The 12,500-nt window shown below is 54.5% G+C and overlaps 2 protein-coding genes across 3 annotated transcripts in view; one reads left to right on the top strand and one right to left on the bottom strand.

Moving 5' to 3' along the window:
• Positions 1–8,165, top strand: part of LOC135097752 (uncharacterized) — a 16,845-nt gene extending 8,680 nt beyond the window's left edge. Inside the window, exons 8-16 of one of the 2 annotated variants that reach the window (XM_063999774.1) lie at positions 250–381; positions 961–1,116; positions 1,693–1,920; positions 2,034–2,156; positions 2,347–2,457; positions 2,578–2,751; positions 3,039–3,278; positions 4,032–7,316; positions 7,514–8,165. In XM_063999774.1, coding sequence (XP_063855844.1) covers positions 250–381; positions 961–1,116; positions 1,693–1,920; positions 2,034–2,156; positions 2,347–2,457; positions 2,578–2,751; positions 3,039–3,278; positions 4,032–7,316; positions 7,514–7,582 — 4,518 coding nt within the window. In that variant the 3' untranslated portion in view covers positions 7,583–8,165. Of the gene's footprint in view, positions 1–249; positions 382–960; positions 1,117–1,692; positions 1,921–2,033; positions 2,157–2,346; positions 2,458–2,577; positions 2,752–3,038; positions 3,279–4,031 lie in introns of both variants that reach the window. The other variant, XM_063999773.1, reaches the window with a different exon arrangement.
• Positions 8,166–8,893: 728 nt separating this feature from the next.
• The window catches only part of LOC135097753 (cystinosin homolog), a 5,620-nt gene continuing 2,013 nt past the window's right edge, over positions 8,894–12,500 (bottom strand). The window contains exons 4-10 of the mRNA XM_063999775.1: positions 12,078–12,218; positions 11,745–11,844; positions 11,075–11,194; positions 10,738–10,914; positions 9,881–9,998; positions 9,314–9,416; positions 8,894–8,993 (exon numbers count right to left, since the gene is read on the bottom strand). Of these exons, the coding sequence (XP_063855845.1) occupies positions 8,906–8,993; positions 9,314–9,416; positions 9,881–9,998; positions 10,738–10,914; positions 11,075–11,194; positions 11,745–11,844; positions 12,078–12,218 (847 nt within the window). The 3' untranslated portion in view covers positions 8,894–8,905. The remainder of the gene's footprint in view (positions 8,994–9,313; positions 9,417–9,880; positions 9,999–10,737; positions 10,915–11,074; positions 11,195–11,744; positions 11,845–12,077; positions 12,219–12,500) is intronic.

Here is a 12,500-nt window from a genome sequence, read left to right as displayed (position 1 = left end):
TCCTCCTTCTGTTCCTGATCTATGCCTTCCTCCTTTACTAATTCTGCACTGTCCCCTCCTCCTCCTCCCCTCCTCCTCCTCCTCCTCTTCATCCTTTCTTACCTTCCTCTTCCTCCTGTTCTTCCTTCTCCTCCTCCTTCTGTTCCTGATCTATGCCTTCCTCCTTTACTAATTCTGCACTGTCCCCTCCTCCTCCTCCTCCTCCTCCTCCTCCTCCTCCTCCTCCTCCTCCTCCTCCTCCTCCATCAGGTAAATGAATTCCTGGTATCAGCTGTTCATGCGGGAAACCCCAATCAAGTGACCAGTTTGCTGAAGGGAACAGCCAATCCGGATTCACGAGACGCATACGGTTTCCCTGTCCTCTGCCATGCTGCTTTTAAGGTACCAAGGGACCTGGGGGGTGCTGGGGGTGACTGGGGTGGTGCTGGGGGGGGGAAGATTAAGTGTTTGTAGGTGTGTTGAGTTGGTTGGGTGTGTTTTGGAGTGTTTTGGGGTGTTTTGGGTGTGTTTTGGGGTGTTTTGGTGTGTTTTGGGGTGTTTGGGTGTGTTTTGGTGTGTTTTGGGTGTGTTTGGGTGTGTTTAGATGTGTTTTGGTGTGTTTTGGTGTGTTTGGGTGTGTTTAGGTGTGTTTTGGGGTGTTTGGGTGTGTTTTAGATGTGTTTGAGTGTGTTTGGGTGTATTTTGGGGTGTTTGGGTGTGTTTTGGGGTGTTTTGGTGTGTTTGGGTGTGTTTTGGGATGTTTAAGTGTGTTTTGGGTGTGTTTAGGTGTGTTTTAGGGTGTTTTGAAGTCGCTTAGCTTCTGGGGAGCTGGGGTGAGTCTGGGGTGAGCTAGGATGAGATAAGAGGTGTCTGGTTTTAGCTGGGAAGATAAAATAGGTTAAATCTTTGCGTGTTTTCTTCCCGGTCCACCTCTCATCTCCCAGGCCCTTCTCCCACTCTCTCTCTCTCTCTCCGTCACAGGGGGAGCTACTAATTGCAGACGCCTTGTTAGAGAACGGAGCGGACCCTAACCAGCGGGACAACGAGGGCAGAACAGCTATGCACCACGCCGCCTACTGGGGACACCTATTTGTCCTCAAGTCGTTGTTAGATAAGGGGGGCTCCGTCACTGTGGTGGTAAGGGGGGGGGATGTGTGTGTGTGTGTGTGTGAGGGAAGGGAGGGAGGGGAGAAGGGAGGGAAGGGGTGCAGGAAAGGTTAAAGAGAGAAATTTGAGGTTTCACGACAGTCAGGTGTCTCTCGCTTCCTCCTCCTCCTCCTCCGCCTCCTCCGTCACTGTGGTGGTAAGGGGGGGTGGATGTGTGTGTGTGTGTGTGTGTGTGAAGGAGGGAAGGAAGGGAGGGGAGAAGGGAGGGAAGGGGTGCAGGAAAGGTTAAAGAGAGAAATTTGAGGTTTAACGACAGTCAGGTGTCTCTCGCTTCCTCCTCTTCCTCCTCCTCCTCCTCCTCCTCCTGCTCCTCCTCCTGTTACTACTTAAAATAACTGGCATGGAAGAATATTTACTACCACTACTACTACTATCATAACCACAATCATTACTACAATTACTAACCTATCAATTCAACTAGAACCACTATTACTATTACTACTACCACTACAACACACACACACACACACACACACACACACACAGAAGACTCACCCTCTCTCTCTCTCTCTTTCCCTCTCTCTCTCTCTTTCTCCCCTCCTTCAGGACAAGCATGGTTCAACACCTCTGCACCAGGCGGCAAGAGAGGGCGTGGAGGACGTAATGACAGTGCTGGTGGGGCGCAGAGCAAGCCTCGACGCCCAGGACTCCGAGGGGAACACGCCCATGCATGTGGCCGCGAGGTGGGGTCAGCGGAAGGCGGTCGAATTCCTGCAGGAGAAAGGAGCGGACGATTCAATAAGGAACAAGAGTGGCCAATTGTATTCTGACTTGGTAAGGATGGTGGGGGGGGTGGAGGGGGTGAAATGGTTGTAGTAGTAGCAGTAGTAGTAGTAGTAGTAGTTAGCATCTTTCCCCTTCACCGCCTCCTTCACCCACTCCTGCAGGCGCTGATCCGGGCAGTGCGGACCGAAGACAAAGAGCAAGTGGTGGCAGGATTGACGTGGGGAGGCGATCCTGGCAGCCGTGACGAGCGTGGCTGGACCCTGTTACACCATGCCGTCTACAAGGTACGGCTGGCAGGGTGTGGGAGGGCGTGGCAGGGCGTGGCAGTGTGTGCGGTGGTGTTTGGGAGTGTGTGGGTGATTGTGGTGGTGTTGTGTGTGGTAGGGAGTCTGTACTAAAAGGAATAATGTCCTCTTTTTCACCTCCTCCTCCTCTTCGTCTTCCTCCTGCTCCTGCTCCTCCTCCTCCTCACAGGGCGCCCTCGACATCTGCCAGTTACTAGTGGAGTGTGGAGCGGAAGTTAGTGCGCTGGATGACCATGGAAGGACACCTCTTCTTCTGGCTGCTTACAGAGGAAACCAGCAGGTGTGTGTGTGTGTGTGTGTGTGTGTGTGTGTGTGTGTGTTTGAAGCCACTGTTTCTCGGTCTAGTTAATTTAATATCACAGTCCCGCCACGCCCACTACGCCCACAACGCCCACCACAGATCATGAGCGTGCTGTTGGATGCAGGGGCGGACATCAACGCGCAGGACTGGACGGGGCAGACGCCTCTCCACTGGGCGGCGTTGGAGGGTAGCGTGGACACAGTGCACCTGTTGCTGAGTCGCGGCGCTGACACCTCCCGCAGGAATAAAGCTGGCCTGCGCTACACCGACTTGGTAAGGCACGCACACACACACACACACACACACACACACACACACACACACACACACAGAGAGAGAGAGAAAAAAGATAAATAAATAAAATGACTCTATTACAAATGGTGGCAGTAGTAGGATGAAGATCCCCACATGCACACACACACACAGACACACAACAACAACAACAACCACACTTAACCACACTTAACCACACCAACCACACACAAACGCACGAAATAACCCAGTATCCTATCCCAGACGCACCGCAGACACACCTTAACACAACCCCGCATTCCTGACAGCTCCTGAAGCACCTGTATTTGGCAGTGAGACATAACGACCAAGAGAAGGTGGTGAGACTCGTTACCGCTGGGGCTGATCAATTTGCAGTACTGGCAGGCACAGATCTGGCCCCGAGAGATGAGGCAAAGAGACAAAAGAATTTTCCTGTGCTCAGACAGTTAGTTGCTCTGGCGCCGAGGAAGGGAGAGGAGGACAAAGAGGAAGGGCCTGGTCTAGAGGATATTTATCGTCTGTTTGATGTAAGTACTTGAAAATATTGGTAGTTGTGGTAGTAGTGGTGATGGTGGTGGTAGATTAGTTTGAGTTTGATTATTTTGTTTATTGATTTGTTTATTTATTTGGGTTCTTGGGTCGTGTTATTTTTTCTTCTTTTTACTTTTCTCCTGTTCATTTGGTAGGGTTCTCTCTCTCTCTCTCTCTCTCTCTCTCTCTCTCTCTCTCTCTCTCTCTCTCTCTCTCTCTCTCTCTCTCTCTCTCTCTCTCTCTCTCTGCATCCTCTCCAGCTCGTGTCTCTCTTCTCTCTCTCTCTCTCTCTGTCAGTCAGTCAGTCAGTCAGTCAGTGAGTCAGTCTGTCTCTCTGTTGACTGAGTGCAGTCTTCACCCGCTTGGCTGTCTCCCACTCACCTCTCACACTCGCCTCTCTCTCTCCTCTCATCATCTCCCTCGCGCCCCTCTCACTGCTTAAAATGTCTCCCTTTCTCCCTCCCTCTCACTCTCCCTCTCCCTCTAGTCACGCCCCCGTCAGGCGCGGCGCTCCCTCACCCCGACCCCCTCCCACCCACCCCAGAGCCACTAGCCCTCCCGCCCCGCCCGCCCCGCCCCGCCCCGCCCCTGTGGCAGTGTATTGATGACCTAGTGATAAGTGAAGGGCGCGGCGCCCCCCCGCCAGCCGGCGCGGCACGCCCGGGGCAGTGAGACTCCCTGTAGAGGGGTGCCTCGCCCCCGCGCCCCCCCTCGCCTTCCAGACACTGAATGCATGTGTACTAATCTAGGATGGATATACCTCCTCCTCCTCCTCCTCCTCCTCCTCCTCCGTGTGCTCCGAGGACGACGAGGACGCCTACTGGAAGATGAGCCGAGCCTACGTGGTGCTGAGCGTCCAGGAGGCCTTCCAGGACGAGGCGGACCAGTGGCTCAGCGAGTTTGAGGACAAGCCGCCGGTCATCTCTGCGCGCGAGCTGAGCCAGCAGGACCAGGCGGCCTTCTGGCAGACCTGGGAGGACGACGCCCGCGCCGCGCAGGACGCCCAGCCGCCCCAGCCAGTCATCGCCGCGCGCGACTTCTTCAAGGAGGAGGACAACTGGTGGGAGGAGGACGCCGCGGACCGCCAGGAGGAGGCGCCCGCCACGCACGCCGAGGACGACCAGGTCATCTCCGCCAAGGAATTCTTCCGCGAGGACGAGTGTTGGTGGCGCGACGCCCTGCAGGACGCGCCCGCCCCTCACGTGCCGCGCCACGCAGTGCCCGCCAAGGACTTCTTCGCCGACGACACCCCCTGGTGGGAGGAGGACGAGGAGGAGGAGAAGCAGGAGACGCCGCAGAAAGCTATTCCCGCCAGTGAGTTGTTCAGGGAGGAGCGGCCCTGGTGGGAGGAGGAGGAGGAGAAGGAGGAGGAGGGCAGGAAGGAGGCGCCCCGCGTGGCAGCCAAGGACTTCCTGCGGGACGAGGAGGAGGTGCCGTGGTGGGAGCGTGGCGGCAACCTGGAGGACGCGGCCGCCCCTGTGCTGAGCCACGCCGCCGAGGACGAGGACGCCAGCCTGAGCATCACCGAGGAGGAGGAGGAGGAGGAGGAGGAGAGCAGCAGGATGGAGGACTACGAGGACGCGAGCGAGGGCGTGACAAGTGACAGCAGCAGCCTGTACACTGCCAGCGAGGGCGTGTTGCCCCCCGCCACCCACCTCCTGAGGGACGCCGCCCCCTGGTGGGAGGACACCGCCTGCCCTCCGTGGCTGCAGGACCCCAGTGACAGCAGTGAGGCCACCACCTTGGACCAGGACACCAGCCAGGCCACGGCGGAGGGCGAGGAGGAGGAGGAGGAGGAGGAGGAGGAGGAGGAGGAGGAGGAGGAGGAGGAGGCAGAAGTGAAGGAGGAAGGAAGAGAAAGAAACCTTGATACAGCAAAGGAACAGGAGGAAGAAGAAGAAGAAGAGGAAGAGGAGGAGGAGGAAGTGGAAGAAGAGGAGGAGGAAGGTAATGATGGGGAGGAAGAATTGCAAGAAGTGGAAGAGGAGGAAACGAAAGAAGAGGTGGAGGTGAAGGTGGAGGTGGCGGTGGAACAGAAAGTGGAAGAAGAGGAAGAGGAAGACGACGACGAAGAGGAGGAGGAGGAGGATGAAAGTGAAGAAGAGGAAGATGAAGAAGAGAAGGAAGAAGAAGGAGAAGAAGAAGAAAAACAAGTGATAAGCGCAGAAGGCTCACAACAAGAGGAAGAGAGCAAGACCAGCGCTCTAATGGAAGAGGAGGAGGAGGAGGAGGAGGAGGAGGAAGGAAGAAACCAGAAAGAGGGTGAAGAAGAGGAGGAACAAGAGGGGGTGAGGAAACCAGAGGAACAGAAAACTGCCAACACAGAGACACAGGAAGAGGAAGAGAAGGAGGAGGAGGAGGAGGAGGAGGAGGAGGAGGAGGAGGAGGAAAGGAGGACGAATGAGGAAGAATGTGTAGCCAGCGAGGATGAAATCGAGGACATCCCCGAGGAGGAGGCGCCGCGCCCGCCGCCCACCGTATGCGTGGAGCTGTGCGAGGAGGCGCCCTTAGTCACCCAGGCCTCCGAAGCGCCCGTGGTGGCAGACGAGGCGCGGGGCACCCAGCTGGCGCCGTGCCCCGCGTCGCGCCTGCACAAGTCAGACTCGCAGACCAGCGGATACGACTCCAGCACCTCCCTGTCCGAGCCGGGGCCAGGCGAGGACAGCCACCAAGCGGGGCAGGGCCGGGGCGCGGAGGGCGGGGAGGGCGGGGAGGTGGGGGCGGCGAGCGACAGCGGCGAGGAGGAGGGCAGTGTGGGGGGCGAGGGGGCGCGCCCCGTCAACAAGATGGACGACTGCCTGGCCAGGGTGGACGCCAGCCTCGCCAGGCTCACCGCGCGCCTCACCAGGGACGCCCCGCCCTCCACCACCACCACCACCACCACCACCACGGCGACGGCGACGACGACGACGACGACGAGGCGCAGCGCCTCTCCCTCCCACAGGACCGCGCCGAGCGAGGCGGGCTCGGGAGGAGAGGCGGGCGTGCGCAGCGAGTACGTGGTGATGAAGGTGCACGTGCGGGTGCCCGAGGACGCCAGCACGCGGCGCGACGAGGCGCCCTGCAGCGGCGGCAGGCTGGCGGGGGCCTTGGCGCAGGGCGGCAGGGAGGGGCTCGCCACGGTCAACCCCCAGGCCAGCCAGGAAGCCCCCGCGCCCCAACAGGAGGTGCGTCCTGCCCCCGAGGCTTGCCCCCCGTCCCCGCCCAGGTCCCCCCAGGCCACAGAGGAGGCACAGGTCCCTGCCGAGGAGCGAGTGCAGGAGGGGCACGCCGGGGAGGACGTGGGCCAGGGCGAGGAGCAGGGCAGGGACGCCCCCGCTCCCGGTGTGTGCGAGGACGTGGGCGGCGGCGTGAAGGAGGCGTGGCTGCGGGCGTCGCCGTCCCCTCAGGCGCGGCGGCGGCGGCTGCGGGGGTGGCGGTGCTCTACCTACGAGCCGCTCAGCCTCACGGAGTACGACCGTCTGGCGTGGGCGTGTGCGCGCCGCCGCCGCTACTCCAGCTGCTCTCCGCCCCCCGCCGCCCACCGCGCCCTCACAGACCCCTCGCCCTCCCCGCCACACACCCCTGCCCCCCACGCCCCGCCGCGTCGCCGCGTACAGGCCGCCGCCCCAGAGGCGCCGCCGCCGCAGCAGCAGCAGCAGCAGCAGCAGCAGCGACCCGACGGGCCAGTCGTCGGCAGCAGCAGCCCTGGAGACACAACGCCCTGTGCACAGCCCCCGCTGCTGCCACAGACTCCACAGCCCCCGCAGGTGTCAGACCCCTCACCTGCCCCGCAGGCCCCGCAGGTGTCAGACCCCTCACCAACCCCGCAGGCTCCGCAGGCCCAGCAGGCGTCACAGCCCTCACCAGCCCCGCAGGTCCCCGCTGCTTGCACTAACCCCGCCACCCCGCCAGTCGCCGCCGCCTCCGCGTCGCCCGCAACTAACGCCACTAACTTGGCTTTGTTGTGTGACGCAGATGGCCCACCAGAAGCAGCGGCGCCCCCCGTGGTAGCAGCGACGCCCCCCTGCGCGTCGCGGCCCTGCGCCCCCGAGGTAAGCGGCGCCGCGCACGGCGAGACAGTGCTGGCGTGCGCCGTGGTGCTGCTGCAAAATGTTGCCTTCTTGTACTTCATTGTGATTCCCTTCCTCTCCTTTGTGGCCTCGCGCCTCTAGCCTCCTGCCGCTGCGGGGCGGGGCGGGCCGGGGCGGGGCGGGGCGGGCACAGCCGTCACGTCTGCTGTTCTTTGCAGCTGCTGGCGGCGGCGGCGGCCACGCGGCGGGGGCGTCTCACCAAATCCACGTCTTGCAACCTCACCTGAGGCGGCGGTGGCGGCGGCGGCGGCGCAGGATGCGGCGAGGGCGGCGCCCCGCTGCCTTAGAGAAGTAGCATTCCAGCACACCCCCCACACCCCCCACACCCCAGCACACGCCCCACACCCCAGCACACCCCACACACCCCAGCACACCCCACACACCCCAGCACACCCCACACACCCCAGCACACCCCCCACACCCCCGCACACCCCACACACCCACGCGTACAGCTCCAGGCGTCCCGGGCACTGTGGGGCGGAGCCTCTGGACACCCGCTCCGCCCCGCCCCGCCCCGCCCCGCCAGCGTGCCCCTGCCGCAGTAGTACATCCTCCCCACGCCTTGTCATTCCCCTCAACACTTTTGTACTGAAGGACTCCACCCCCCCCACCCCCACCCCTCGCCCTGTTGTAGGGGCACTCACACACACACACACACACACACACACACACACACACACAGCCTGTTCATGTATACGCACACAGGTCGCCTTAATGTATTTATTTATGTATTTATGTATGTATGTATGTATGTATGTATGTATGTATGCACACACACGCACATGAAGTGTTATTACAATGACGCAACAATTATTCAGTGATTATTTATCCTCATGCGCGAAGGTGCTGGTGGTGGTGGTGGTAGTAGTGGTGGTGGTGGTGGTGGTGGTGGTGGTGGTGGTGGTGATTCATCCCTACCACACACACACACACACACACACACACACACACACACACACACACACCTAAAAAAACACAAACAAACAAACAAAATCAAAGAAAGAAACAAATACAATATGGCGGACAAATATATATAATAAACTTAATTATCACAATTTCTCACAAGTAAAAAAAAAAAAATAAACAATTAAATAAACGCTAATTACACCTATTTGCTCTCTATTTCTTCTCCCTCCCCTCCCCTCCCCTTCCTCCCCCGGCTCCTCGCCCCCTAACACCCCCCAATGCACCCCAACAACCACCAGTATTCAAATCCACATTGCTCCTCCACCACAGCTGTTCTTCAAGGCCACAGAATTGATGAGGTGGGTTCTCAGATTGTTCCAACTGCTAATGATATAAAAATGTTGTTAATCTGTTACTAGAACCTTAAAAACACCCTTGAAAACCCGTGTGTCACTTCAACTACAGCCTTTGCAAACTAGTGGAGGTTCTCAAGAGTGTTTCTCCTGTTGATATTGTAGAAATGTTGTTAATCTGTCACTAGAACCTTAAAAACACCCTTGAAAACCCGTGTGTCACTTCAACTACAGCCTTTGCAAACTAGTGGAGGTGCAGAGCAGAAATGTTGCAGAATGTAGCTTATCGTTTCAGAATTTGGTGTCCTCAGTCCATTCAGAACCTTGTAAGGGCCCATCTTTTCCTTTCAGCTCCCTCACCGCTGACGAAGGTGGAGTTCTAGCGAGAGAGGAAAGAGAAAGAGAGAGAGAAATAGTGAGTGTGTGAGAGGGTAGGTAAAACACACACACACACACACACACACACACACACACACACACACACACACACACACACACGAAAACAATGGTAAAAAAAATCATATAGACAAGAAATAAACAAACAAATAAATAAATAAAATAAAATAACAATAATTGGTGGCAGCAGCTGGGATACAGACACACACACACACACACACACACACACACACACACACACACACACACACACACACACACACACACACACACACACACACACACACACACACACACACACACCTGTAGAGGCAGTAGTGTTGAATGAAGAACAAAATATTAAACATGATTGACAGAAGACCAAGACCAAGTTTAGCTGGATCAGTCAGCAGGGAGAGCCAATCACCTGTAGGAGGCAAGGAAGGAGGCGTGAGACAGCGTTAACATCAAGTCACAAAAGATTTCTTCCTTATCAGCAGGAGAAACACTCTTTTAAAAGGCTCTAGTTGAAGTGACACGGTTTTTCAAGGGTGCTTTTACGGTTCTAGTGACAGATTATCAAGTTTTCTACATTACCAACAAGAGAAACACCCTTGAGAACCTGGCTAGTCATCTCTGTGGCCTTGAAAACCAGAGACAGGCAGGTTTTCAAGGGTGTTTTTACGGTTCTAGTGACAGATTATCAAGTTTTCTACATTACCGACAGGAGAAACACCCTTGAGAACCTGGCTATTCCTCTCTGTGGCTTTGGAAAACAGAGAGAGAGAGAGAGAGAGAGAGAGAGAGAGAGGTGGGGAGGGACCAAATGGTTTTTAAATACGTAACAAACGCTGACCAAAATTTGCCAAACCAGAGTTATCGTAAACTTGCCATAATTTCCAGACAGCATAAACATTTGAACAAGAGAAAGCATTCCTCCAGTAAAGTCCAGGATAACTTGGTAAATGCTCCAGCCTGCTGTGCTTCTGCCCTTGTAGTTCACCCAGAGCTGTGAAAGAGAGAGGGAGAGGGATGAGTGATGAGAGGGAAAAGGAAGAGTTTTTAGAATAAAGGAAAGGGAGAGAGGGAAGGGAAGGAAGGAGGAGAGAGGGAGAGAGAGAGAGAGAGAGACGATTCACCAACACAACCACAGACATTCAAACCACAAGGCACTGTAAACAACACACACACACACACACACACACACACACACATATTCAAAACGCATTGATTTATGTGGAAAAAACGCCAGGTAATGAAATGATAAACTTGAAATACAAAAGTTAACATCACACACGCACAGAACTTCACAACAAATAAACAAATAAATAAATAAACATAACACGGGGGCATAAAACATTAAAAAAAACACTAATTTCAAACTTGTAACACATATCTGCAGCAGGACTTGAGCTGGTGAACTTTAAACACAACAAACACACGAACACACACCACTGCAATCAGAACACGATCATAAAACATTAAAAAAAACACTCATTTCAAACTTGTGACACGTATCTGCAGCAGGACTTGAGCTGGTGAACCTTAAACACAACAAACACACGAACACACGTCACTGCAATCAGAACACGATCATAAAACATAAAAAAAAACACTCATTTCAAACTTGTGACACGTATCTGCAGCAAGACTTGAGCTGGTGAACTTTAAACACAACAAACACACGAACACACGCCACTGCAATCAGAACACGATCATAAAACATTAAAAAAACAATAATTTCAAACCTGTGGCACGTATTTAATACACGTAATGGTTAACTTGACGTAGGACAGGAGGTAGAGAACGTCAAGCCACCACCAGCTCTTCACCAGGGGCACCAGGAGACACCCAACGGCAGCAGAGGCCACGAGGATGCCGCTCAACACCCTGCACATCACGGACACTCGCTGCCCCTCCGCCCGCTGCGTGGTTAGGAACACAAAGGAATGTAAAGGAATATGAAAGGAAGTTAAATAGACAACAGACAAACATTCCTACTACTACTACTACTACTACTGCTACTACTATTACTACCACTATGATTTCAAAACGAACGACACACACACACACACACACATTTACCTCATACAACAAGCACTGTCCAATCTGCAGGGTGACACACACCACTGCGTATAGCGGGAAGATGACATCATTAAGACGAACGTGAAGAATGCTTCCTGGATAGCGTATTGAGTACTGTATCTGCAAGAGAGAGAGAGAGAGAGAGAGAGAGAAAAAAATCGTTAATCTGTCACTGGAACCGTAAAAACATCCTTAAAAACTCGTGTCACTTCAACTAGAGCCTTTTAAAGAGTGGTTCTTCTCCAGTTGATTATTTAAAAACTTTGTTAATTTTACTAGAACCGTAAAAACACCCTTAAAAACCCTTGAAAACCCTTGTGTCACTTCAACTACACCCTTTGTAAAGTAATGAAGTTCTCAAGAGTGTTTCTCCTGTAGATAACGCAGCAATCTTGTTAATCTGCCACTAGAACCGTAAAAACACCCTTGAAAACCCTTGTGTCACTTCAACTACACCCTTTGTAAAGTAATGAAGTTGTCAAGAGTGTTTCTCCTGTAGATAACGCAGCAATCTTGTTAATCTGCCACTAGAACCGTAAAAACACCCTTAAAAAACCCGTGTGTCACTTCAACTACACCCTTTGGAAAGTAGCGGAGGTGCTGAGCTGATATGGTACAGAAAACAGGCAGGCCAGCGTGTCACAGAGGCTGGGAGGCGCGGGGGGCTCACCTGAATGTCATAGATCCAGTACAGTCCCATGTTGAAGATGAAATAGGAGAAGAAGCCGATCCAGTTGAACGTAAGGAAGTCGAAGCTTAGGCCAACCACACTTCGGGATGGTCGTGGTCGTGGTGGTGGTGGTGGTGGTGAAGGAGTAAGAGGAGAAGTAAGGTTTAAATCAATAAGCAAAACAATATCGTAGTCGTAGTAGTAGTAATAGTAATAGTAGTAGTAGTGAAAACAGGGAAAAAATAAATAAATAAATAAATAAACATACGAAACTCTCTCTCTCTCTCTCTCTCTCTCTCTCTCTCTCTCTCTCTCTCTCTCTCTCTCTCTCACCTCTTCCTACGCCAATTGTGAATAATCTGGGGCAAGAAGGACACATCCCACGCAATGGTGTACAACCAGCCCATGACATCAGCTGCAGTGGTGAGGGCCTGGGAACCCATCACGGACACGACGCAGAAGGGGGAGGTCTGGCTGTACAAGAGAGAGAGAGAGAGAGAGAGAGAGAGAGAGAGAGAGAGAGAGAGAGAGAGAGAGAGAGAGAGAGAGAGAGAGAGAGAGATAGTTTTAGGTTAGGTTAAGTCAGCTACCACCAAGATTACGTTAAGATGTCTTACTGAGAGTCCCGCAGCAAGCACAACAAACAGGTAGGGACAAATTGACTTACTGGCACCTCAACTGTACCTCCCCCACCTCGCTCATGTCACAGCAACAATGCCCGTTTTCTTTGTGGCGATGCGTGACCAACTCTGTTAT

This window comes from Scylla paramamosain, unplaced genomic scaffold (genome assembly GCF_035594125.1).
Source record: "Scylla paramamosain isolate STU-SP2022 unplaced genomic scaffold, ASM3559412v1 Contig31, whole genome shotgun sequence".
Lineage (NCBI taxonomy): Eukaryota > Metazoa > Arthropoda > Malacostraca > Decapoda > Portunidae > Scylla > Scylla paramamosain.
The sequence above is the reverse complement of the archived record's forward strand: the minus strand, read 5'-3'. Positions and strand labels throughout refer to the sequence as shown.